Source organism: Nylanderia fulva, unplaced genomic scaffold (assembly GCF_048542155.1).
Source record: "Nylanderia fulva isolate GAGA-0341 unplaced genomic scaffold, ASM4854215v1 Scaffold1, whole genome shotgun sequence".
Taxonomy (NCBI): Eukaryota; Metazoa; Arthropoda; class Insecta; order Hymenoptera; family Formicidae; genus Nylanderia; species Nylanderia fulva.
In genome coordinates, this window is record NW_028189192.1 from 3,350,552 (window position 1) to 3,375,664 (window position 25,113).

Below are 25,113 nucleotides of genomic sequence, written 5' to 3' on the forward strand. Positions count from 1 at the left end.
TCTTGTATTTTGCATGAAATGCAAAATTATGTGTGCAATAATAAGTATAATTGAAAAACAAAATTAATACGACGAACAAAGTTCACTCGATAACTTTTCCACATTACAATGGTTCACGCATTACACACGCGAGACGGGAATTTATATATTTTTTACTTCAATATTAAAATTAAATTTTACATTTTTAACGAAGCACTCACGGAGAGAAGTGATACTTTTTTATGTCGGTTCGCCTCGTGTCGAGTCATATATATATGTGCGTACATTCGAGGATTAAAAAGGGGGAAGCGCACTTTTTTTTTCACATTCGTCGTCTGCGCCAGAGGTCAAAAGTTCTCGCTCGTATAAGCCGATCATTTCATTTTTTCGCGACTCGCCGGATGATACCTCGTCGTCGTCGTCGGCGACGGATATTCAGTCAGCCTTCTATGAAATATTTCGAAGCCGTTAAGATCGCGTCTCACGGGAGACGCGACTGATGGGGGTGTTGTATGGGATTTCATGGGGCGCACACGCTCTCTGAATGCGAAACCCCGTTCGACGGCCATTCGACATTCCGGCTTACGGCTCGTTCATAAGTTATCGCGTATAAATGGACGGCGAAAGGACAAAATCCGATTTCCGCGAGCGCGGGAATTTAATAATTCCCGAGGTTTTGCACGGGGTGGCAAATTGCGCCGATGTCTCTACTACGGCGACTGTTTTCTCTCGTCGTAACAAACAATTTTAATTTACATAGTTTTACAGAGAGTAATTTTCCTTCTCGCAGAGGGATACCGATGTTCGAGGATTTCCGGGCTCTGAAAAAAAAAATCACGAACTGCGACAACTGTCGCGACTTTTTGTCTTGAAGTGTCACGTCAAAAATATATAAGCAGATCTCGTTATTTGGAGACGATGAATTTTTGCCATCGTGTATCTTTATAACGAAACCTTGAATTGAAATTTTATTAAAGAGTAAACTCTTCTTGAAATTAATTGGAGCATATGTGTGTGATTTTATTAATATTTCTCCAAAGCTTAGTTTGCGAAAAACCCTTTATTTTCAATCTCTCGAAAATTATTGATGCCTCAATATTTTTGTTGAGAAAAAATGGTCTCCAAATAAGATCTATATACTTGTATATTTACGATGTGACATCTTATGTCAGACACCCTGTACGATATACGTAACGAGCAAATTTAATACGATAATATTTTATAAAAAATACTTTTTTCCCCACAATTGTAATATCAATGAAATTACCCCTTGAAAGATTAAGAGTAAGGGAGAAACGGTTTTAATAGCATTTTCTCGCTTTCACGTTAACGATATATACTTCCCTCGCAAAGGCATTGGAAACACATATAACACGGATAACGTAATTCACGTGTTGAGAAGAATTGCGGGTTCTTCCGGCGTTCTCGTTAGCGCACGAGCGAGTTGCACGAGCTGCAGCAACGTGCAGTATTCCTCTTTCTCTCTCTGACGCGCGCGAAAAGGGATATAGTGTTGCATCTCGCGAAGACGAAGAGGACTCGACGCCCGCTAATGCACGAGCGCATCCGACACCGGCATCGTTCGTGGAATATTCGCGCGACCGAGTGTACCGTTACCGGTATATATATATATATATATATATATATATATATGCTGCGGACACTCCGCCGTATCTCGGCTATCGTTTGAATCACGTTGCGCTACGATTCCTTCGATAAATCGCGACTACCTTGTCATCCGAATCTGACCCTTACATCCCTTAAAGCTGATCAAGACTCTCGTTCTCGATCTTCATTTCTCGGCAGTAATTATTGCTTGAAGGAAACTCTATTTAACTTCTCTTTCTTTGTAGGAAATGTATTTCATTACATCTTACTTGCGAGAGAGAGAAAAAAGACGGATTCTTCATTTAAAAAAGATTTTATTTTGTTTTCTTCAAAGCCTCTTTCTCTTTTTTATAAATCTCTTCTATTTAAAAATTAATTAAACATTTTTATATACTTATTAAATCTCGACTCGAGTTGAAATAAGATTTAGAAAATGTGCAGTTTATTTGATATATTATTTTTTATATAATATATGTATACAGTAAATGAGCAACTCTCGATGTAATTAAAAGATTGCTCCCTCGAGTCGTCACGTGGATCTGCAGGTTTTTCGCGAATGAAAACGCAAGGACTATACCGTTGTTACGCAGCCCAGCATTTTTGCGCCGGCGGCAATCTTATTTTTCCGCCAACTCTTCAAAGGCGTCCGCTTCTTCCGTCGTTTTTACTCCGGTTGCAGAATGTCAGGCACGGCGAGCGCGAAATAACTCGCTCTCGGTCGTCGCGTTTTCCCGACGTCGGGGAGACGTTGCAATTTTTACGACACGCACGTAAAAGTGGTTCCCGGACAAATTAGGTTTCTCGGGAACGTTTTTCGTTCGCTCGATGACGACGACGACGTGGACCAAACGTCGAGTTGTATTTTAATTCATAACGCGGGAATCGGAGATTGAATCGAGCCTTTCGTTGTTCATTTCTTTTTTTTTTTTTTTTTTTAATAGTTTAGTTACGACTTAACAATCCAACAATTGTGCAAAGTTATAAAAGAGCGAGGTACGTCGCTGAAAAAGAGGATAAACGGCATGGCTAAGTGCCGCTGCACGTTTCGCGCGGAGTTGCCTCTGAGATGCATTCGCGTGGCTTTTATATCTCAGAGGAAAAGTCGGGAAACATTTGCAAAGAGATTTAAAAATGTCGAAATTTTCTCTATTTTTTTTTTCCTTACAATGCCTCACGCATTAACGCGATGTAACTCTAGTATAAAAACAGCATTTTTTTCGCTATCGTGTATACCGTATTACATATGTAGCTATACATCTTTTATATGCGAAGATATATCTGAAACGAAATTTCAGATGTTAAATTTCGCAAAAACAACCAGTACTACTCTTTCCCTTCTTTTTCTTAAAAAAAAAAACAATATAAAAAAAAAATCTGTTTCAAGTTGATAAAATGGATCTAGAAAATACTCGATCTTACGATATACCGAAACCGTGTAGAGACAGAAAGAGAAAGAGCGATGGAAAATCTAAAAATAAGACTAGATGATTTAGATATTGAACTGCAAGGAGCTATTACTTATCGCCCGAAGCGTGGCGGAAAAGAAAATTAATTGCCGAACTGTTTGCATTATTCCCTTTTGCTCGGCCTTCTTGAAAGAGAGGAGAGGATTCCGTCGAACATCAACAGATCGGTAAATCACGGGCGACGCACTTTTAGGTAGCTTGCCAACCGTGTACCGGGTGCAACGATCACCGCGAAGAAGCGCCGACTCGAAAGAGAGAGAGAGAGAGATAAAGAGGGATCTTTGGTGGTGTTGGACACAGAAATACCGTGGCGCGCGCATGATTCTAAGTGCTCCGTAATAGACTTTTGGGAAACAGGCGCTTTTAGAATTTCAGCGAGGGTGATTCACTCGGCTCTCTTCTTCTTCCTCCCGTCATTCCGCGTGAGAATGCGAGGAAGAAGAGGGTCAGCGAGATTTTGCCGCGCTTCCATATGGACGCAGCTGTCGCCTGTGTTTCGATGCTTACATATAGAGTGTACGATTTCAACGAATCGATCGACTCTCCTCCGTTAAGCTATGAAAATCTATATCTCGAGTATAATTTTTTTCAATTTATTATGTAGGATATATTCGATGCTAATGAACTTGATATACATATCTGAAAGATTGACACATGAGAATCTATTTTTGCTTCTTATACACGGTGAGAATTTTCTCTTAGAATTTACCCCAAAAATCAACTAATATTTACCGCAATAAAAATATGTACACAGTAAAATTAATCGAATATATTTTATATCGTCTTATTGTGTAAGTATTATATCTACTTACACAATAAGATGATATAAAATATATTCGATTAATTTTACTTAAATCATCTAGTCTTATTTTTAGATTTTCCATCGCTCTTTCTCTTTCTGTCTCTACACGGTTTCGGTATATCGTAAGATCGAGTATTTTCTAGATCCATTTTATCAACTTGAAACAGATAAATATTAGTCAGAGAAATAATATCTAAAATAATATTTTCGATTGTCCCACGAGATTACCATAATTTTCAGAATAGATTCGAAGGGAAGATTCTCTCTGTGTATCATTGAAACGTCTTATTTATTCGAACAATTCGCGCCACGATGCTCGACACCCGGTATCGAGAAATTTCACGCATCGGGACTTCCTGGTTCCCAGAGCGTTATATGTGCATTCGCGGACGGGCGTAAACACGCATATATATACGCATATATTTGCGTGTACGCGCGCTATTCGCGCATCCACGTCGTGTTTCGAGCGCGCGCGCGCGCGCGCCGTGGAAGATCAAAGTCACTCGTGCTAGATATTTCATCGCGGACGTCTCTGAGCGGCTGCCAAGAGCTCCAAATGCGGCGGGTCCGAGAGGATTCGCCGAGCGGAAGTGAGAGACATCGTCGGATCGAGGTTGCGATGGTGACGACGACGCGACGCATCCCAGATCTAATGTTGCACTCGTCAGTCGTCTCTTGCACATTGCGATTTTTTTTTTTTTTTTTTTTTTTTTTTTACGACAAAGTTAACTGCGGAAAATAGAGTGACGCACTCGGCACTTTGAACTTTATATTGGAGACAAAAGTTGGAGAATACGGGAATTCCGCGCTCTCATATTTTTGTTTTAATTGTTCCATATAAAAGGGTTTATTTCCGGGCAGAGCAATATACTGTCTGCGTATTTCACTCTCGCATTCGATATCTAATTCATTTAAATTCGTCGCAGTCGCGGTAAATTTAGCTCGATTTACGTACATATACCTATATATTTAGCGGACATATCGGAGTTATATTATTATTATTCCATTCGAATTTCGCGATGATGAATTATTCGTCTGACTCTCGCTAGTTTGTCGCGCGGCCAGAATTACCTGGTCGATATCAAGCGGCCGAATGAAATATGAATATTGAAAGTCGTAATGTGCACAAACGGAATCGCGGCTCTTACGCAACGCGCGGAGCGACATTTTCCCTTTCCTCACCTCTCTTCTCCCCCCCAAGGAAGCCTCGTGCCGCTTTTCATCGCGAGCATTTCCCCGCCAGTTTCTCGGATTCGCGGGCGAAAGCGCATCTCGATCGCGACTCCCGCATCCTCGGATGAGAATTTATGCGCCTGTCTCTCTAATGATTCTCTCTTTCTCTCTCTAATCGTTTATCGTGGCCGCCGTAAATTTATACGCGCGAGAATGCTCAATCGAGACTCGTTCGATTTCAATCAGAAAGCGGTGATTACGTTGTAGAAATGGAAAGTGCAAGGAATACGGATGGCGTTTCTTCAAATGATCGTAAAGGGATTCTCGAGATCTCTAATCTGTAAACATTGATTGATTATTAAGTGGCTTATTATTTTTTTTTATTCTAAAAATCGTGCGTTTGATTTTTTTTGCATTTTTAAATTATAATATTTAGTAATTATATTGCATCATACTCAAGTTACATGTGGACTTAAGTATCTTGGAGTTCGCAAACAATTTTTATTTGATTATTCTTTACATTATTACATTTTTATAATCGAAATACCTGCAAATTCAATTATTTTGGAGTTCTACAAAAATTTGATTTCATTACTATTTACATAATTACATTTAACGAACTCCGGGAAGATCAGTGAGAGAATAAATTTGGAAAATAAAGTGGAAGTGTGGATTTAAGTATCTTGGAGTTCTCAAAAAATTTTATTTGATTATTCTTTACATTATTACATTTTTATAATCGAAATACATGTAAATTCAATTATTTTGGAGTTCTCCAAAAATTTGATTTTATTACTATTTACATAATTATATTTAACGAACTCCGGGAAGATCAGTGAGAGAATAAATTTGGAAAATAAAGTGGAAGTGTGGATTTAAGTATCTTGGAGTTCTCAAAAAATTTTATTTGATTATTCTTTACATTATTACATTTTTATAATCGAAATACCTGTAAATTCAATTATTTTGGAGTTCTCCAAAAATTTGATTTCATTACTATTTACATAATTACATTTAACGAACTCCGGGAAGATCAGTGAGAGAATAAATTTGGAAAATAAAGTGGAAGTGTGGATTTAAGTATCTTGGAGTTCTCAAAAAATTTTATTTGATTATTCTTTACATTATTACATTTTTATAATCGAAATACCTGCAAATTCAATTATTTTGGAGTTCTCCAAAAATTTGATTTCATTACTATTTACATAATTATATTTAACGAACTCTGGAAAGATCAGTGAGAGAATAAATTTGGAAAATAAAGTGGAAGTGTGGATTTAAGTATCTTGGAGTTCTCAAAAAATTTTATTTGATTATTCTTTACATTATTACATTTTTATAATCGAAATACCTGTAAATTCAATTATTTTGGAGTTCTCCAAAAATTTGATTTGATCACTATTTACATAATTACATTTAACGAACTCCGGGAAGATCAGTGAGAGAATAAATTTGGAAAATAAAGTGGAAGTGTGGATTTAAGTATCTTGGAGTTCTCAAAAAATTTTATTTGATTATTCTTTACATTATTACATTTTTATAATCGAAATACCTGTAAATTCAATTATTTTGGAGTTCTCCAAAAATTTGATTTGATCACTATTTACATAATTACATTTAACGAACTCCGGGAAGATCAGTGAGAGAATAAATTTGGAAAGTCTTTCGCACGTCGATCGACTAATCTCTAGAGGGCATTATAAGATAGTCTTAGATAAATTATTGCCTTCGACACGAATGTTAACTTAACTAATGATAATTCCGTTTGCTCTTCAGGGCTTCCAGCGGCCGCGGACCCGACTCACCCCTCAGCTCGGATCTGGCGCTCGACAAGCCTCGCCCCATACCATCTCCTCGGTAAGTCTATTTGATACCTTGACAATTAATGTAATAGGCTAATTGATATCAAAATTGTAGGTGAATTCTAAAATTACGATTTTGCTACAACAATGAAATTGTTGTAAACATATTTATCGTTAACATATCTTCTTTTAACATTCTTCTATTTATAAAATAATTTAATAGTTTATAGCTCGTACGAATTAATATATAATAATAATAATAATAAGTCTATTGATACCTTGACAATTAATGTAATAGGCTAATTGATATCAAAATTGTAGGTGAATTCTAAAATTACGATTTTGCTACAACAATGAAATTGTTGTAAACATATTTATCGTTAACATATCTTCTTTTAACATTCTTCTATTTATAAAATAATTTAATAGTTTATAGCTCGTATGAATTAATATATAATAATAATAATAATAATAATAAGTCTATTGATAGCTTGACAATTAATGTAATAGGCTAATTGATATCAAAATTGTAGGTGAATTCTAAAATTACGATTTTGCTACAACAATGAAATTGTTGTAAACATATTTATCGTTAACATATCTTCTTTTAACATTCTTCTATTTATAAAATAATTTAATAGTTTATAGCTCGTACGAATTAATATATAATAATAATAATAATAAGTCTATTGATACCTTGACAATTAATGTAATAGGCTAATTGATATCAAAATTGTAGGCGAATTCTAAAATTATGATATTGCTACAACAATAAGAATTGTAAACATATTTATCGTTAACTTATCTTCTTTTAACATTCTTCTATTTATAAAATAATTTAATAGTTTATAGCTCGTACAAATTAATATATAATAATAATAATAATAAGTCTATTGATACCTTGACAATTAATGTAATAGGCTAATTGATATCAAAATTGTAGGTGAATTCTAAAATTACGATTTTGCTACAACAGTGAGAATTGCTGTAAACATATTTATCGTTAACATATCTTCTTTTAACATTCTTCTATTTATAAAATAATTTAATAGTTTATAGTTCGTACGAATTAATATATAATAATAATAATAATAAATTGAGGCCTTTTTGAACGAGCAAATATAGGATGTAAACAATTTTTTAATTGTGTATTTATTCACATTGGACGAATTGCATGAGACGTTTCTAACTTGTGTCTTTTCAATCATATTACAGTAATGTTTTACAAATTGTTGAATTCTATAAGTATGATATAGATGGCATGCGGATTGGTATTCTTGCTGTGCCCACTTACACAAACACATTTTTATTTGCAAAACAATTAGTGTCATCTGTATAAAACAGACTGTTCTTCTATTTCATTTTGATCGATTACATTGTTTTAAATATTATTTCTTCCAAAAATTGCGATTGAACTATCAGAGATACGATATTTAAAATCTGATATGACATTGAAAGTTCTTTCGTTTTTTCCCCTGAAACTTTGTACAGTTTCACTTTCGAATGCCGATACATTTCTTGTGCTTTTTATCGATTCTGCATTTTTTGTCGTCGCGCGACGAAGAGAAAGAGACGGTCATTTGCATACGTACGCATTTGCATACGTGTCGCGCAAAGAGACTTAAGGCTAGGTGGATTTAAAAGGTTTGAGAGAATAATCGTCGCGAAAGTGGAGCGGTTCCTCCTCTGTAATCCCATCGCGCGACGCCGCTTCAAGATTATTGACATTGATACGCAAATGCATCTGTCCGTGCAATATCGGTCATCGCGTCTGCACACTCGAACGACATACGTTACTGCACTACGAAGAGAATCGAGGGAGGGATTAGCCTTTGTCAGTGCGCTCTTAAAGTCGGTCACTCTCTTCCGCTTGCAAAATAAAACTCGGTCGTGCTAGAATGCACGCGTGTCGAAGCTGTTACCCACACCTACTTGTGTGCCATTAATTACGAAATGTAATTATATCAAGCATCCTTATTAACGTAGAAAGAGTTAAGTGTCTATTGTATAACATTTCTTATTGTGCCAATTGAACAAAATAATGGCTCTTTTGTTAGACTACTGTATTTAAAAATCGCGAATGTCATGAGTCAATCTATTAAATATTACAATGAAATTTACAATAATTATTACATTATTTTTAATTTAATTTTAAAACGCATGTTAGAGAAAATTTCAATCTCAAGTTAAAATTTCGAAGAAAAAACTATTACAATTGACAGAGACTGAATAATAATAATAATAATAATAATGTTTGACATCTTTTAAATGCATTATACGATATTTTACAAAAATAAAAATAAGAAAGATTGGCATATATATTTAGAAGATCAATAATGATTCGATGCAAAGCACCATCTGCTGCGAAGTACTCTTCAATCGAGCTTTTACCCTCTGTTGCAGACAAATCCACCCTCTGTACGGGGAAAAGGCCGGGCTTTTGGGTTATTGCGATACGGTCGGTAACACGGAGAATTTTCCACCAGCCCCCAATATCGTAGTCGAGGGTGGTAGAATCGAGTTTGTGCGCCCTTCGCAAGATGGCACAACGACACCCCGAAGAAACACCATGTCCAGAGCGTCGCAGACCTTCATCGAGCAGCCGGAGAAGTCGGATCCCGCCAAGGTAAGAAACGACGATTGAAAATACTTTCGCTTTTTATTATCGTTCTAATAACGACGACTTTGATATAGAGGGAAAGAGGATAGAATAATCGATCGCGATATAAAATCCAATGAATAATTCATAATAATATATAATTATCACGGTCTAAATTATATAGAGCATAACTTTGTAACTTCAAAATTTTCCGATTAATTACATCTGCGATCCTTTGATAAGACTTTTCTCTCTGTCGAATGAATATCAGAGGCGTGAATTCTATGGCGCCCTCGAATGCGAAGAGAACGAGACGAAAAGTTTTCGCGGACCCTAATCACGAGCGCCGAGTCGTAACGAGATTTGTCAGCGATGATTCCCGCGTCCTGACAAATCAGATCTGTCCGGCCTCTGCGACTCTCGAAATTCCTTCCTCGCATCCGATCTCATGTCATTCAAACGCGCTCCGCTTATACAGGTTCGCGGAGAGACTCTCGCGGCTAACCCTTTACACCCTTCATGTTGTATTCATTCGACGTAATTGATTTTCTCGATAGGGGAAGGAGAAGCGACCGTAGGATTTCCATAGTAAATTGGATCGCGCTTTCTCTCGTCGTTAGAGCGAAAAAGAGGAGGGAGCGTTATTCGTCGCACGCGCGAAATACGGCGATTACTCCGAAATTAACGATGTTTCGTGTGCTGCGTAACGTCGACAACGACGAGGACGATGACGACGGTAAATCTAATGAGTTAATGAAATTTATTCGACCCTTCTCTCGCGCGCGAAAGGCGATTTTATAAGGCACGTCAGATATTAAACTCTTTTGCGACGTCGCCGAGCGCGCATTTGCAGGCATTTAATCGAGCTTCTTTCCAATCAGGAACGTTTGCGCAAACTACGAGAGCTTTTTTTCACGGGAATTTAATTCGAACTGAAGCGATCGACAGAATTTTTATACGGAATAAATTTCGATCGGCTGCACAAAAAAACGTTGCCGGATTTTTTTTCACCACTTTGCTCGCATTAAACATTTTTTTGTTGTAAATGATATAATAACGAGGAATAAGGTAGATGGTGAATTTTAAATGAATCTCGAATCATTGAAACGAATTTTTATTTGCGGACTCGCTAAACCAACTTCATGCAAAGTTAACTTATACCATATTTTATTGCATATAAAGCTTTCGTTTCGGTTCAATCGCTATGAAATGCAATTTTGCGTCCGAAATGAATGCATCTCTAAAAAGTCACTACATTTAACAATTTTATTCGCGATTCAATTTGTTCGACTTTGATAACTTTTCAACAAAATTTTGATCGAATGAAAATCGTTGCTTCGCAAACTCATCGGACATGATCAGACTCGTTTTGATTGAGTTTGGTGTTTAAATTAAATGTTTAAAAATTGCCCGGTATGTATTTCTCATTAACGGGTGAAATTTAAAGCTGAGTAGTTGCTAGAAAATATTTTATGTCTTTTTCGCCAAGAAGAAAGTGTCTCGCGATAAATCTCGGATAAGCCTTAGAAAACTCGCTTCGATTAATGATCTTTTCGGATAACCTAAGTTGGGTCAGCGACATATAATTCTAACAACTTTTATCTTGAAATATTACATCCTTCTTTAAGATAAAAAACATTAATCAATACACGCAGTTACTTCAAATCTAGATACCTCTTGATTTAGTTTAGCCACAATTTTTATCTTAATCATGCTTCGAAAATTAAATTTTACCCTTAATTTAATATTCCCTGAATTTCAATTTCTAAATATCTTAATTAATATTTATTTCCATCATAATTAGAATTTATATCTTCATTAAGAGTGGCTAACCACCGTATCGGGTATAATTTAGCTCAATTTCGAACTAACTAATTCACATATTTTTTTGTACGAAATTTCGAATACATTTATAAAGATATCTTTTTAGAAATCTCTCTCTTTTCGATAAATTTGTACTAGATTGCGTTACCTCGGAGCAATGCGGAGTATCAACGTCCGATTAATGTCCCGAGATGGCCTCGCGATATCTCCGCTCTCATTTCGCTCGTCCCACATTAATTATGGCTTTAAACGTCCGCAGAACTCGTTGCGTCAATTTGACATCGCGCGACTTATTAACGGGACGACTCGTAATGTTTTCCGACAGGCGTACAAAGGCAGGCGCGTTATTCATTCGGATGACCGTGAAGAAGATTTCCGACAATGCCGACGGTCTTGAAACGAGTAGAAGTGATCGGTTATTATATGTCCGTGCCGTGTTTTCGACAATGAATGCAATCGGAAAGAGTTTCGGTTCGCTAACTTGTTGAGATACGGTCAACATCGATCTTTCGTAAATGGTTTTGACCTTTGGGGCTTTGCCAAATTATATCGACAAGTGGTTTCTCATTTTCATCAGCGAGTACATAAAGGCGCTTTGAAGCATACAATTTATAATCGTAATTAAAATTTACATTTTAATTTGCGACTCGCTCGTCTTATCGTTACCTATTAAAGGACCGATCAATTCCTAATCGCTTGTACAATCTCGTTTGGCCTAAATCGACGCATTGACCTTTTCGTGAGAGATGGAGAAAGATTAATTAGATTAACGTTGACGTGTCCACCCTTGAAATCCGACAATTAAATTATTCAAATTTTATGCGAACGCGGTTTTCAAATTGAATTTTGAATACGGATTTGCGCGAGGGAGGGTCTCGTTACTTTTGCCATATTTTCGTCGCGAGCAAAAATGTTAGCTTTCAATTTGCATCATAATAACGTTCGAAACAGGTTCGGATAATGAGGCGAGGCATCATCCGGTAAAGGGATATGGAAGTGGAAAAGTCGCGACTCTCCGGACTCTGCTTCAGCATCGGAAGGTTCGCATAGTCAAGTTAATATGCTAATTGCCACATTGAAAGAGCGGAACTAATTGAATTAAGCGATGCAAAAAGTTTTCGAAATTAGCATGAATTAGAGAAGCCGCGCTGGCCTCTTATCTTACGGTGGACAGCCATTCAGAATCGCTCTCGGAAGTTATTTCACCGTTTAAAAATAATTACCTTCCTTCATACATAACAATAACAGTAGATATTTCTTCGCTTTTTATATCCTCCGCGGATATCAAGGTTTTTTTTACTCGGAATAAAGAAAACGGAATAAAGAATTTTGGATCGAAACCATTCTCGAAGAATTAATTTCCGAGATATGAAGTGTGAAGAGCTGCTTATTCTGACATACGAACGGTTCTTTTGGAGATGGTCTCTTAAAATTCAAATGTTATAAATATATATATATATATATACCCCATCTCTCCTTCACGCTTTCTTTCCCTCGTTGAATATACTTGAGAATCTGTCGGGATTCGACGACGTCTCGCCGATATACGGCTAAATATGACAAGCGCCACGCGGAATAAGACGGAGAATAAACGAGAAATACGGATAAATCCTCCTTTCTCTCCTCGTACATTATTTCGGCGCACAATACAAATACGCGTGGAAAAAAGCTGCCATAGAGACGCGCCCGTATTCGGTTCCCTCGGCAAGGATGACGGCGGGATTGGCAGGTCGGATCGACTCGACGCGACGCGGCGTCCCGTGAAACGAGAGGGACACCGACGCTAGTGCGTCGTGTCGTGTCGTATCGTTACACGCGTTTCTCTCCCTCGAATACGCGCACGATTTTCCGTCGTGACGGACAGTCTCCTATATATTTTGCGTCCGCGGCGCTTTGAACGACAAGCGGCGATAGTAGGCGTCGCCGACGAGCCGGCTCGTTTCGAGTCGAATAAAGGCCGGAATTTCGACTGCTGCCGATACGGGGCAATAAACTGTGAGAGCTAGAATTGTCGCTTTTTTTCGGAGGAGAGCTTCCCAAGTTTTTAAAAATTTATTTGTAATTATAATTACAAATAAAAATAGCACACCATATCCGAAAGACATTCTGAGGATATCCAGAGGACATTCAAAGAACATACGAACATATCCTCGGGATATGTGTGCTGTTATAATAATTTTATTTAATTTTATTTCTAATTATAATTATCGTGTAAATATGAGATTTTTATTTTCTGTTAAAGAATGAAAATAAAAACTCTGTCATAAAGTGTCTATCGTTTCACGCGGAGGTTTCCGATTAAAATTTTCCCTCGTTCTCCAACGAGGCAACACATATTCGAGTAACACGAAATCACAGATCGTAATTCGATGTTAACGAAGATAAAGCTCGCGCATCGGCGGGCTTTGTGTAAGAGGTGATTTCGTTGAAAATTGCAGTTGCAATATTCGTCTCGCTGCTGCAACTCTGCGCGTTCGCGCGAATATATGCGCGTCGTATCGGCTTTATCGCACTGCGGGCGGGTCGCTATTGTTTCGTTTACCGCGTCGTCCGATCATCGCTGGAAAAATATGACGCCGCCGTTTTGTCGCTATATGGTCGCGCATGACGTGCCGAGGGGGATGGATTAGTCCTTCGGCACACTCGGGGTTTCATAACGCGTCGAGTTAACATCGGGGGAACCGCGTTTCCAGTCTGCTAATATCGCGCAACAATTTTTAGAGGTCTTCTCTGTGTCGGTGTATGTGCGATAGTAATCGAATCAATTTTTGGAAAATATAGCATTTGGATGTACAGGGTGTCTGACATAAGCTGTCACACTGAAAATATACAAGTAGATCTTGTTATTCGGAGACAATTTTTCCTCCGCAAAAATTGAGGCATCAATAATTTTCGAATTATAAGCGATTAAGAATCAAGAATTTTTCGCAAACTAAGTCTTGTGAGAAAAATATTAACAAAACTACATTCTCCAATTAATTTCAAGTAGAATTTATTTTAATAAAATTTTAATTTAAGGTTTAGTTATAAAGATACATGTGATGGCAAAAATTGAGAACATGCAAAAAATGATGGCCTTTCTCGATATTTTTGCTGAGGAAAAATCGTCTCCAAATAACGAGATCTACTTATGTTTTTCGATGTCACACTTTATATCAGACACCCTGTATATTAGATCAGAATTAGGTTCGAATAAAAATAATCGTAATTTGTTATATCGAAATGAACGTGATTTCGAATCTCAAATTTTCACTGAACACATCATCGTATTAATACATTTCCGGACCGGCACAACTCGTGGCAATTCCACATCGTGCTTTCATGGATCATAAATATCGCACAATCGTATGGCGCATTATTCATGATAGTGGTCTCACACGTGACGTCTTCAAAAAACGGAAGCACGCTCGACCGTGTAATGCATCATTAATATCTCACCGCGGAAATCGCGGTCTTACGCAATTACGGTGCACGAATGCAATTAGAAATCTCTGCAAATCATGCGATTTGCCATGTACCGCGAGGATTTATGCATAATTAATATTTTAAGTGGGCATTTAACTGGCGCCCTGTAGCATCGCGTAGTTGAACAAGTTGCATACATATGTATATGCTTGCCATATGGAACTATTGAATTGATTCACGTAATTATTTGCAAAAAGCACGAGTCGAGTTAATAGTATACAAAACGAAAAGGCTTAAAGAGATAGAGAGAGGTTTCATTGAAATTCGAAATATTGATGACTATCAGACTTGGTGACACTAATAGGTGCATATGTCATTTTTATGATGAAGCGAATGCTGGAACGATTCGGAGAATAAAAAGCTACTCTCTATATGCTGTAAAATCGTTTTATTATAGATTAGATAAAATCTTAAATCCCTTTTACTAAGCATCCAAGATATATCACTGTCACTGCGTTGTGATGAATGATACCGCATTGAGGTAATATATAATCTATGTGCTTCCAAGTAATTATGCAAGATATCATCCCGTTTCCTTCGCTTATAGATATCTTGAAACAATTTCCATTTATATCTTGACAAGTTGAAGAGCGACTTTCATAATGAAAAGCTACAATTTGCAGCTCGCAACGTCTTCTTTTCTAGAATTTATTAACTATCTTGATAATTTGTTCGGAAAGAAAAATTTCAATCCTCTAATCGCAACTGCGTAACCCACTTCTTAGTAAATTTCTAATCATTTGCAAACGTTGAAGATTATTATTGACATCTCGCGAAAGAGGCTCGATTTTCATATCTATAGAGAGTCGGAAAGGAACCGTGAAAGTTTCCAGACATCCCACACATTATTCGCGACGAATCGACATTTGCTTCCACCGTCGTGGATCAGTATTTCACACGAGGGAGAACGAATTAATTATTATAGAAATTAGCGGAGTGGGTGGGATATAGAGACTTGGCGATGAGAGGTAAATCTTATCGGCTCGCTTTCCAATTAGCGCGCGAAAAATCTTCGATTAATCAAAGCGCTTTTTTTCGCGCTCGCTCGTTAAGGTTATTGTCCTCGTTAATTAGTGCGCAACGTATGTGCATAATTGCCGGGAGTTTATTCACGACTAATTATAAACCCTTAATTAGCCTGCCGCGAGACGATTCCCCGGTGTTAACATCGGTTACGATACAGCGATAACATCAAAGGCGAGATTTCGTCTTTCCCCCAAATTTAACGATAAAGATTCGAAAGGCACGAATATTGCGTACCACATAGAAATTCGTTCAAGGATGTTTCTTTCAAGAACACTGGCAACACAGAAATCAATTTACGACATCGAATTTAATGTCGTGTTTCAGAATAGAATTAATTGTTTAGAATTTATTTTAATTTATTTTTTTTTTACCTTTTTATATATGTATATAATATTTATTATATTTAAGTAATTTTAGTGTCTGAAAATTCGCTGTTTATTCTGAGAGGCATTTTTTAATTAAAAACACATTTTTTTCTTTATTCACAATTATTCATTTTTAAACTTCACGAAGAACTATAGAAATACTGTTCGAAATAAAATTCTTAATTATATCTATGAATGGTAGTAATTTAATCAACCAACTCTGGCTATTTAATAATCTTTATTTAATATTCACGACGTTTCGGCCATGGGTTTCGGCCCTTATCAAGTGCTACAAATTATAATAATGACAATTATTAGAAAATTAAAAAATTAATTAAAAAGTAACTGAGTAACAATAAATATTTCCACACATTAATATGTATCCTACCTAAAACACAACTTTCTATATAGAAACTTAATTTCTGATCTTAAAATGTGACATGATATAATGTGAAACAATTAACTATATTATTGTGTTGGTTTCAAGCTCTTTATATACTCATTAACCGAAACGTCGTGAATATTAAATAAAGATTATTAAATAGCCAGAGTTGGTTGATTAAATTACTACCATTTTTAATTATCATCTGGTGACTTCAGAGATTTTTACATCTTTTATATCTATGAATTTCCACGAAGCGGAACGTCAGGCATAGAAATGCAAGTGTGTCAGCTTGATAGACGTTCTAGAATCCAGTCAATTTGCAATGAGTCGAGGAAATAGAGAGAGAGAGAGAGAGAGAGAGAGAGAGAGAGAGAGAGAGAGAGAGAGAGAGTGTCATCCGGACGCTGAAGGACGACGGGCGCTGAAATATCAGCTTTAAAGTGGACATTTACTCGACACTCGTATACGTGGTGCGCGCGAACTCTCGCCGCATCATCATCGTCGTCGTCGCGTAAATGCATAGTTATAGTTATGCCTACATTTATAACCCCTTAACCACCTGGCGGATCCGCGCGACCCGTCGTAAACGGGAGAAACGTCAAAGTGTTCCGCGTCGATGAATCCGAAAATTCCTCTCGAAACGGGGTATAGGATCATTTGCGCGCCGCTCTCTCGCGTCGTTACTCTCGCGCGTAAATGTTCATTAAACTCCGCCTAGGCGTCGACGCGCGCTTAGCTAATTAGCGATGCAGTTAGCGATTTCGTATCGCTGCGCGGCTCCCTCTCGACTACTAGATGGGGAAAAGAGTTAACGATGTCCGACGGCAAGAGCTAGTTCAGTCGAGCAGCCGGCCCTTACGACGCGAAGCTATAATTAACCTAGGTGGTAGAGCGTCAGGTTTTAGAAGTGGACAACTTTACCGATCCGGAAAGATCGTTATCGGGATATTATTAGCGGACCTATATCAGAATTAGCATCTTTCTGTTTTTTGTTCGCAATCAATTTCTCGAAGGAAATTATTTTTCAAATCATATATGTTAATTAGGTATTTGAAAAGAAGTATCTACTATATACATTATAATCGTATTAATTTATTAAAGTAAACAGATTTGATTGCAAATTTATTGCAGCTCGCTTCCTGTCTTTTAATGGATAATTATATTATTGTTACTATTGTGTTGAGAGATAAAATGTGAGAAATTTAGTGTAAATTGAGACTAGTTGACCTTCTCGAGTGAATAGAATCGGCTCGTGTTATGTAATCTTTTTCGGATTGCGTTTTAATTATGATGATATAATGCGATGCGAAGAAGATCATTGCTTGAATTTCCATTGCGAGATCAGAAGTAACGAGTAGAACCGTACGAGATAATCAGACCGTTTATGAAAGCGTGGAAAATATATGATTCCGAAGAACGCGAATCTAATTATCCATTGTATAACGGGAAAGCTAAAAATAGAGTTGCACGTACATATAAATGCTTCGCAAGATTTATTACACGATGATACTCTTTTGTGTATCGCGTGTAGATTTCATTACATTTATGTATCGCAAATATTTCGCAGTTAAATTAAATACACAGTGTTATCTATTCGGTAATTCACAGCCCCAAAATAGCTTTTTAATCTAATCTGTTTTCACGACCAGGACAGAAGATACGTATATATGTAGATATATATTATGTATTTGATAGAAACGGGGTACACATTATCCGTTCGATTTGATTATTTCTATTTTAACGTTAATGATATATCCCAGTGTGCGAGCACAATGTTATTATCAGATTTAGTAAACAGCGCGTCACACACGCAAACGTAGCCGAAAGCGGGGTATTTTGCAATTAAATCGCGGACGCAGACGTAATCGGCGACGGACGGTCGTGGGATCGATTAAAAACAACAGCGCAGAGAATTATCTCCAATTATTTCGGCCCGACCAAAATAACAGCGTTACGCGTCGCGTCGAATTTTATAAGCGGAATTGCATCGCGCGGCACCGCATCGGTGCAACTGCGTGTGCACATGCATTCACCGTTGCACATTCGAGCGTCTCCGATTTCAATGCATTTCCTGTCTAGGATTTACCGTTTGGCTTAATACACTAATTAATAATCTCGGTGCTTTTATACTCATTCTATACAGAGTAACAAATGTCGATATTATACACCGGAAATAATGATGGTTCGTCATAATCGGTATTCTTAATTAAGAATACAGAAGGTCGCTGCAACGGTGTCTCGATAAGAATCTATGTGTTACATAATTAATGCATACATATTATATATATATATATATATATATATATTCTTTTAAATTTTTTTTTCTCTTCCGGTCGTATTCCTAATTATTAAATAGCGAGTACAAAAGGACCTAATGACTAAAAGCCGGATGCAGCGATTATTATTGACGAAACTTGCGGCCTCGGGGGTGCATGAATGTCCGTCCGACGAAATGCCATTTATCATACTTAACGCAACGGCTTGCGATCCGGGCTAATATCCCATGAAAAGCAACCGCTCGAATGAAAGTTCGGAAATTAATCGCGGTTGAAAGGACGAGCTTTATACGGAAGTCGGCTTAATGGATTAGGTGAAAATGTCGAAACGATGTAATTGTTTTGTTGCTTGTTCAATCCCTATAAATATAAATGCCTCGTGGAAAAGAAAAAATATCTTCTACATCATTCAGATATATTTCGTAAAATGATGTGAAACTTGACACCTCGTTTCTTTCAGTGTTGGGTAGTATCTAGATACATTTTGTGTATCTGAGATATATTTGATTTGAAGTATCTCTGTATCTAGATACAATACATGGTATCTGAATTGCTTTTTTCAGATACATTTCACATATTTTTGAATAGCCCAATTCTTTAAATTTTTAAAAGATCTAGACTGCAAGTTATCAACATATAGTCATCAACACCGGTTGAGCGATTATTAAGCATTGATCAAATTTTAGTACCATGGCGAAATAGTTTGAATGACGATATCTTGAGGCATTTTTCACGCGTTAATTTTAATTTGTATCTCTGCGTATCTAGATATATTTTTTTACACATACCTATATCGAGTATATTTTAAATGTATCTCACTCATCAGTGGTTACTTTTTAAGAGAATTACAAGAATTATTATTTAACATACTTTATGCGTTATATATCGACTTACGTCTGGTTTTAAACCAGCTCTATCTTTGGCGAAAGAAAAAGATTTCATCCTATTATATTATATATCATATATCTATAAAAATATGCGTCTCTTTGTCCCTCTCCTCTCTAATTTGACACGGAGTTACTTTAAATACATTTCACGCGTTAACCAGGATATTAACAATTTCGTTAAGTACACCGATCCATTTTACGGCGTAAGTGGCAGCATACGTGCGGATGGCGGCTGTTAATTAGGCACCATCTCGTTTCCTGGAAACCGGTATCAGGTAGATAGCCGATCGCGGATGAAGAGAGGGTACCAACTCGGGATCGATACAGCCCTGGGGGAGAACCAAGACGTATGTAGCCGATTGTGAGAGAGCAACTGCCTCGGGTCGTACAGGTGGTCGGCTAATAATAGCCCATATATATATATATACATATGTATATACATACGTATATCAGCGAACTAGCTGTGGTATCTAGCTAGCTTGACGTGGTATCTCTAAGGAACGCGCCTTAGCAAGATTTCGCTCGGCAAATGTTAATGCGCGCAGTTAACGCGAACAGCACGTAGAAATTTTCATTATCTATTAATGGCGTCATTAGTCAATCAGTCCGGAAAGTGCTATCGTGCCTATTAGAGGAGTAGCTGAGCGGAATAGGGATATAATTCACAAACGGAATAAAATAAACGCTTTTTTTTTTTTTTTTACGCTTATCGTCTCTCAACAGACGGAAATAGATATATAAATGCTCGACGGTATTTGTTGTTGTCGCTTTGACAATTAAATAGATAAGTGATATTTATTAAATTTTACTGAATTTGCTTCATTAGTTCTATTTCAATTTGACATTTCCTCTTTTCTCCATGATTATTTAGTAATTCGAGAGAATAAGGGAAGATTAGAGTTTATTAGTGAATTATTAATGAATTTCTCGTTTCGGAAAGCGAAGTAACAAAATGCGCGAACACGAAGAGCGTTTCCCTGGCAAATTTTGGTGTCCGCCCTTTTTGCAATTACCGAACGGAATGCGTTTCGAGCATTTTGGCGCCCACCTCGAATATAACGACCGGTATATAGTTTGGCAGCAACAGACGTAATTACTCGACCCTTTGAGGTTTCGGACCCCTTGCCGAAGAGGCCGATATTAGTAGGATCGTAAACCCGAATTGAAGCCCCTCGCTCTTCGGCCCCTGTATGTTACTCGTATATAATCGATGAACCGAACTGATGAGAAAACTGCGTTTTCGACTGTTTATTAAAAATTTCCTTTCGCGAAACCGCTATTAACGAACGGGAAAAAGGGGGTTCTAAATCGCGTGTCGTTGCAAAATTTTCAAGCGTGAGATTCACGGAAAGCGCCGGTCGCTCGTGACACGACCTATCAGCGTATATTACACGATAATTGCGGGATTATTACAGCGGTTTGTATTGTTAGTCGTCGACCCCAAACTGCATAATTACGGAAACAAGTGCTCGGCGTAACCGCGTCGGCAGAAATAAAGCGTACGGGGATAATTTGCAGGAAGTTTCTCAATGTATAAATAGACGAGAGCATTATTACTCTTTGGATGTTTTACATGCGGTGAAAATGTAAATTTGTGAAGAATATAAATAATTTAATTGATGCAAAATAAATAGAAAGTTTAATTTTATACAGGAGCTCTTCCGACACGCTTTATGATATTTTCAATATTTTATCGAGAGACTTGATTTTCTTTCTTCTCCTCTTTCTGTAAAGATTAATTTATATGGATTATATCTCTATTTTTTATACTTTTTTAAATTATTTTATCTGTTGGTTTCCTATTAAGTAAAAATCGTGAAATTTTATAAAACGTGCGATTTATCGAAGTATACGACGTAAAGCCAACTAATCCAGCTAATCCAGTTCATTAGTTGCCTTTCGGAGCGTCCATTCAGTTAATCACAAACGCTTTCGTGGAACGCGAAAATGGCGAGAGCTTCGCCAACTTGAAAGTCGTCTTCTCAAATGGCGAGACAGGTGATGCAGGAAAGTAACATAAGTTCTCCTTTTTCACGGGCAATCAGTGGAAGACTGGTTTTCAGGCGCGCGACATATGTGTACAGAGTGTCCAAGAGTAAACGTGGCTCTATTAGTCTCTCAATTTCATCAAATTTTATTCTACTTTCGAGAAAAATTGCGAAAAATCGATTGCGAATTTTTAACACTTTTTGCCTTTTCATTAATTTACGAGGTCGCATCGAAATGAAATAAAGACTTAAAAGTGAACAACGAGAACAAGCTTTCGCGTTATTTATACATATGTAATAGATGGGAAATTTAATTCATATAATTTTTTTTTGGTAACTTTAGAAATTCTTAACATTTTTGTTAGGAAAACAACTGGTGTTTGGATTAATCGCAGAGTCAAAGAAATCTCCGCGAGTGAAAGCAATGTCGTCAAGTGTCTCGGCGACACTCGCCGTAAAGTGCAGGAAGTCGGGAACCTGTTGCAGGCCGCACTTAACACCTATTTTCAACGGAGTTCTCGAGTTACCGCATGCCGATCGTAATCGATTGTGCGCTCGATTCGCGGCCGATCAATCGATCGATTTGCGAAACGAACGATCTCGCGTTACGAAATGACTATTCGCGATTAGTCACAGTCGCATAGAAGTTGGACCGATTACTTGGTCGCAGTCGTCGAAATTATATATGCGGCATATATCCAATCAAACCATGCTTTGTTAATAGCTTATTCAGGCACATATAAATGTCGAACGAAAAGAGCCAAATGTAAATTGACGACAAGGCGAAACTTGAAAATTAAATCACGTTAAAATTTTAACGCGCTTTGTTCATTTATTTGTCCGCAACATCGTAAAATGTATATTAAAATTAATGAAGTAATATCACAAAATTCGAAATGGTGAACCGAACAAAAGCGCGACATCTCATTTCGCGCGATGTAATTGAAACATGTAAAACGAGACAGGAGGCGGAAGAGACGGACGACAGAACGAGATATGTATGGGGAGCCTCGCTGTGTTTAGGTTCCCGCTGAATCGTCCGCATCTGCTGGACGATATTTCCTCGTTAGGCGTCTCCCCGGTGACGTGTAAAAAGCAGCAGATATCCGCTGGTTATACTACGGGACGTCCTGCAATCCTTTAGGATGTTTAGCAGGGCGCGAGGGCATGCGGCGTAATTATTGTTAATTAACATTTATGGAGACACGTACAGGCTTTTTAGTATCTCTCGGTGATAGACGGACGAAGCCCGCCATCACGATCCATCCGCGAATTCTGTCGGCTCTCTATCTCTTAACGATAAAAAGCAGCTATTAATGATGCAAAAATTCCGAATGTTGCTATTTCGCGTTTATATACATATATATATATATATATATATATATTTTTTTTTTTTTATTATCGTAATCCGTTTATCGTTCAACCAATATTATGTTTAAGAAATTGTGTTATATATATTTCAATAGATTTTATACTTTTATTCTACCGACCGAAATAATTTTTGTATAATGTAATGAATATATTAATTCTGACAGTTTGCTCGTTTAGGCCTTTTTAATAAATTTATATATATATATATATTATTTTTTTCAAATTCTCTGATTAATGAAAATATACATGTTTAATCCTCAGTTACCTCTCTGGGTTACGTTAACCCATATCAAAAATGATTGTTTCGAAATTTTAGAAGATCACTTTTCATTTTTTCTCAAATATCTCGAGTCCTAGAAATCTGGTGACATTTGTACCGATATATTCTTTTTTCTCACTGTCTGGCGTATCGATTGAAAAAAAAGAATACTTCAAAATAGCTTTATTAGATCCAGAAATATAAACAAAAGAAGACTCCGGGTTGCTCTAACCCATGAGTGGTAACTGAGGGTTAATAATGTGTATCGAGACGGCGCTAATTATTAGCATTATCTGCCTGGAAATAATAAGCATCGGATAATATTAGCGGGCCGAAGATAAACACGGCGAAACGAAACGTCCGAAGCAGCTTCGCGGCGGCTGCAAAAATCACGGTATATACCAAAGTGAAGTATAAGCGTCGACAAGTATACGCCTCGGGGAAAGCGATCTTAATTACCAGCCTCTCGCTTTATCACGATCGTCCGTTATCTCGCGGCTGCTATTACCTCCGTAGCACGAGGATTTTGTTGGAAAACAAGCTCTTCTTCTGGGAAACAACCAGCGCGCCTTTGATCTTTCTCTGTTTCTTTTCCCAGCGTCATTTTGCTTAAAACTGAACGGAGATAATCGCAATCGAGGTGTGTAGTCGACGGAGAACAATAGTCCCGGCTTGTTCGCGCGGTGACGACCCTCATTCTTCCTTGCAGCGAGATCAAAGATCGCATCAGCTCTCATACCGCGGATGTTTTTTTTTACCGAAGGATATATAGGACGACAAGGGGCAGAGAGAGAGGGCTTTTCCACTGACAAGAGAGCCCTCTTTTAAACGGGCCACCGAATTTCCATAAATCTACCCTCGGCCCCTTTAACGCCCCGTTTCCAATCCTCGTTGTTCCCGTGATGGAGGAGGCTCGAATTGGCGAAGAAAGGTTTAAGTTAATACGCGACGACGCGATCCACGCTCTAGACGTGGATCCTTCCCTCCTTGCGCGAAAAGGAAGACATCGATCCTGTCTGACACATCTGGATGTTCTTTTCACAGTTGTTTAAGCTGTCGGACCGACATTTAATAGCTAATCTAATCGATTGAGCAGGAGTAGTCAAAGCTGTCTTTTTGAATTAATCTTGTTAGGAAGAATTTGGTTTAATTTATCATTCGCTTCTTCGTTTTAAAAAAGGGGAGAAAAGAAATTTTATCGCAAATTTAAAGGAGAGATATATGTATACATATTTTCTATTTAATAAAATATATAAATATATATATTTTACTTTTAAATTTCTACTTTTTACAATTGATGGTTATATATACACGTCTTTAATTAAAAAATGTTTTATTAATATATCATGTCGCACAGATTTTTCAAAAAATGTTCATCTCCCAATTTGACGTCGCAATTATCATAGATAGGAAGAGGCAATCACCGTGAAATCGCGTTGATCACCTTGTGCTACATGACAAGCAATCAAATGCCGATATTATGATTCGCCTTTGATCTGCGATCGATGCTTTTCGAAATTTCGTTTCGCTGAAACGGCAGTGGCGTTAGCGATATCTTGTAAAGGGCCGAGCAGACAGGAAGGCATCGATCCCGTCTGCCGGGTGCACCAGGAATCCCGATGCCTCGACTTTCTCGTCGACCCGGCGTCGTTTCGTTCTTCCCTCGCTCCACTTTGCTCGCTCGTTCGCTCGCGTTTCTCTTCGACGTCTCGTCGTTTGCGCTGCAAACCGGGGGATTTACGTCCCGACGCCCTTTGCCAGAATTCATTAGCCCGTCCTCCTCCCTGCGTGGCGTATTCTCCTAAAAAAGACGCCAAAGAGATTTTAATTGGGCGAAT

At 37.6% G+C, this 25,113-nt stretch overlaps 1 protein-coding gene across 5 annotated transcripts in view; it reads left to right on the forward strand.

The window, feature by feature from the left end:
- LOC114928309 (uncharacterized) overlaps nt 1–25,113 on the forward strand; it is a 223,385-nt gene that overhangs the window by 86,293 nt on the left and 111,979 nt on the right. For all 5 annotated transcript variants that reach the window (XM_029299409.2, XM_085479755.1, XM_085479760.1 and 2 more), the window contains exons 3-4: nt 6,805–6,885; nt 9,234–9,456. In XM_029299409.2, coding sequence (XP_029155242.1) covers nt 6,805–6,885; nt 9,234–9,456 — 304 coding nt within the window. The remainder of the gene's footprint in view (nt 1–6,804; nt 6,886–9,233; nt 9,457–25,113) is intronic.